Raw genomic sequence first — 3,242 nt, 5'->3', positions numbered from 1 at the left:
AACCCCTTATTTCCCATGTTCTGCCCCCATACAGACAGAAAAAAATCAGCAGTTTTGACATCTGGGAGAGAAGGAAGTTCCCAGCCCATTCTGTACTGCATCTTGGCCTTAGTCTTGGCATTGTGCCTTAGAACTCTCAACACCTTTGCAGAATAAGCTTGCTCTCCAAGAATGAGGGAGGCCAGTCATTGGTGGTGACACGTGGGATTGATGGATAGTTCCAGAGGGACAAGCTTTTGTTGAATGTCCTTGTGTGTCAGGCTCTGTGCTGAGGATGTAAAATCAGGTCCGGCCTGCTCCACTCTCAAAGATCCCCTGTCTGCTGAGGAAGACATATATCAGTGAGGCCCTTGACCCTGTCTGGGAGACCAGTAGACGTGGGGGCTCTGGTCAGTCTTCACACAGGAAGGTTGAATGTTTAGGGCAGGGAGGAGGCAGAGCCGGCAGGCATTTGCAGAATCACAAGGAGTTCAGAGTGACTGTAGATGCTGGCAAGAGTTGAGTCATTTCTTCAACAAATAGTGATTGCAGGTCTGTGCCAGGCACTGTTCTCAGTGTATGGGGGTACATTGGTGAGCCAGGTAGGCCCAGATCCCTGTCCTTGTGATGCTTACATTTTTGCAGAGTGGAACAAAATAAACAGTAAACATAATGAATAGACTAGTTGAGAGGTAAGGCAGATGAAACACGTAGAGCAGGGTAAAGGGAATGAGTAGGGCCGAGGGGGCTGAGAGGTCACGGTATTAAATAGCATGGTCAGGGTAGGCCTCAAAGCAGGTGAAATGTGAACAAAAGCTTGCAGAAGGTGAGGCAGTTAGCTAAGTGCATATGCCAGGCAAGGCAGAAGGCAAGCAAAGGCCTTGAGGTAGGGCGCACCTGGTATGATTTGGGTGCGGTCCAGAGGCCTGTGTGGTATAGCAGTAAATGAAGTCAGAGAGGTGGTGGGGCCAAATTGAGAAGGGGCTTGTGGGCTGTGGCGAGGACTTTGGCTTTTACTGTGAGTGAGGCAGAAGCCATCGGGAGGGTTGTGAGCAGAGGAGGGACAGGATCTCCCGATTGCTGAGTGCAACGTGGAATCTAGAGGGCAGGGGTGAGTGGAAGTAGGGGATCAGTGAGGCAGAGGCTACTAGAATAGTCCCAGTGGTGACTGATGGCGGAGCTGGCTAGGAATGAAGAAGAAAAGGGGATGGAGTCTGAATGGATTTTGAAGGTGGAGGTAGAGGTTTCCTCGGGTGCGAGGGAGGGTTAAGGAGCTTACCTTTGTCCTGTGGTCTGCTGTGTGACCAGGAATGATGGTGGCCTATGTAGAAACTGTATCATAGCCAGGATTCCAGGAGGGAGCCAGCCCCCAGGGATGGGGCAGAGGAGGGTCACGACTGGTGTTGGTCTTTCCCTCCTCCTCCTCCTTCCCACTGCAGCCCCGGAAAGCCAGTGCTACGTGCAGTTCTGCCACAGCAGCAGCCTCCAGTGGCCTAGAGGAGTGGACCAATAGGTCCCCACGGCAGCGGAGTTCAGCCTCTTCACCCGAGCACCCTGAGCTGCACACCGAGTTGGGCATCAAGCCCCCTTCCCCAGGCACTGTCTTAGCTCTTGCCAAACCTCCTTCACCCTGTGCACCAGGTCAGTGAGGTGGTGATGGGAGCATGAGTTAGAAGGTGCTGCCTAGGTCTTGGGCCCTGCCTCTGACTATCCCTCTGCCCCAGGTACAAGCAGCCAGTTCTCGGCAGGGGCTGACCGGGCTACTCCCCCTCTCGTGTCCCTCTACCCTGCTCTGGAGTGCCGGGCCCTCATTCAGCAGATGTCCCCCTCTGCGTTTGGTAAGCCTCCTGTATCTAGGGGCCAGGGGCAGCTGGGAGTTGGGGAGAGATGGAAGAACCAGCAAGTCCCGGGAGGGGAGCTTCCAGACCCTCTGGCCTTCTCCCCAAGAAAAGGGAATTTTTCAAGCCCAAGGGATGTGTCCAGAGGGCATCTGTATGGGATCTCTCCAGAGCCAGGGATCAGCAAAGGGTGAGGAGAAGGCGGGCTGGGAGTGCTCCGTCATCCTTTTCCCCTTCCTCTTGGCCCAGCAGGTCTGAATGACTGGGATGATGATGAGATCCTAGCATCGGTGCTGGCAGTGTCCCAACAGGAATACCTAGACAGTATGAAGAAAAACAAAGTGCACAGAGATCCACCCCCAGACAAGAGTTGATGGAGACCCAGAGACTGGAGACCATCTCCCGACCCCCACCCCTCCTGCCCTCCGGTGCCGACCCACCTTCTTTGGCTTTCTTCCCTCTTGCCTTCTTCCCTCTCTCCCTTCCTTTCCCTCTTCCCCACTTCCCTCTGGCTGACCCACCACTGCGCCCCCTCTCATCGCTGCCACCACCACCATCACCCGTCTCTTCGCCAGCTGACGTGCCCTGTTGCCCCCTGCACAGCACCATCCCTGCATTCCACAGGGGACTTGGGCAAGGGTGCCGAACATAGGCGAGAGGCATACAGAGACAAACCAACTGGCAGCCAGGCAGTCCCCGAGGAGAAACATTCAGACAGAGGAAAGTCTCCCTTCCCCCCCCACCCCCCTATTCCTTCCAAGTTCAGAGAAACTTGTTACCCCCACCTCCACAATGATGCTGGGAAGGTGCGAGGAAGAAGTGGCAATTCCCCTTCCCAGTACCCCAAGAATGTCTGAGCCTTCAATGTTGAATTTTTTTCTTTATTAAAATGTACTTTTATCTTATAAAATCAACCAATCCAAAATGATGTAGACAACAGCATTGGCTCTGTGAAGGTGGCATCTCTGGTTTGGGAGCAGGCAGGCCATGGGCCACAGAGGGGGCACAAAGATGTGGTTGCTGTCTCTGGCCTCCAGCTCTGTGGAGGTGGGCAGGTTCTAGAGTGTGAATGGGGGCAGGGTGGGGGGCAGGGGGGCAGGTGTCAAAATGGGCTTTGGACACTGAGACTCTGACCTCGCTGCATTCCTATTGCTTCCACACCACCACCACTATCACCACCAGTCTCTTTGGAATCTTGGGCTGGGAGGCACCTTTGAGGATCATGGCAGCCACCGCCTGCCCAGGATTTGAGCTTGGGGAGTGGGAGCAGCCTCAGCAGATGAGGCACCTGTGCCCTGCAGGTATTGACAAGATCCACCATCTGTAATGTCCTTGGCACAATAAAACCAAATGTCAGTTTCCCCTGAGCGCCTCTGTTCTGTGTGGGGCACGGGGTGGGTGGGGCTCTGGGCAGAGGAGGTGATG

At 54.7% G+C, this 3,242-nt stretch overlaps 1 protein-coding gene across 1 annotated transcript in view; it reads left to right on the top strand.

The window, feature by feature from the left end:
• The window catches only part of OTUD5 (OTU deubiquitinase 5), a 26,728-nt gene extending 23,550 nt beyond the window's left edge, over window positions 1-3,178 (top strand). Inside the window, exons 7-9 of the mRNA XM_077752956.1 lie at window positions 1,408-1,620; window positions 1,704-1,817; window positions 2,070-3,178. Of these exons, the coding sequence (XP_077609082.1) occupies window positions 1,408-1,620; window positions 1,704-1,817; window positions 2,070-2,191 (449 nt within the window). The 3' untranslated portion in view covers window positions 2,192-3,178. The remainder of the gene's footprint in view (window positions 1-1,407; window positions 1,621-1,703; window positions 1,818-2,069) is intronic.
• The last annotated feature ends 64 nt before the right edge of the window (window positions 3,179-3,242 follow it).

Source organism: Crocuta crocuta, unplaced genomic scaffold, assembly GCF_008692635.1.
Source record: "Crocuta crocuta isolate KB4526 unplaced genomic scaffold, BGI_CrCroc_1.0 scaffold943, whole genome shotgun sequence".
Classification (NCBI taxonomy): Eukaryota; Metazoa; Chordata; class Mammalia; order Carnivora; family Hyaenidae; genus Crocuta; species Crocuta crocuta.
This window is presented reverse-complemented; position numbering and strand designations above follow the sequence as displayed.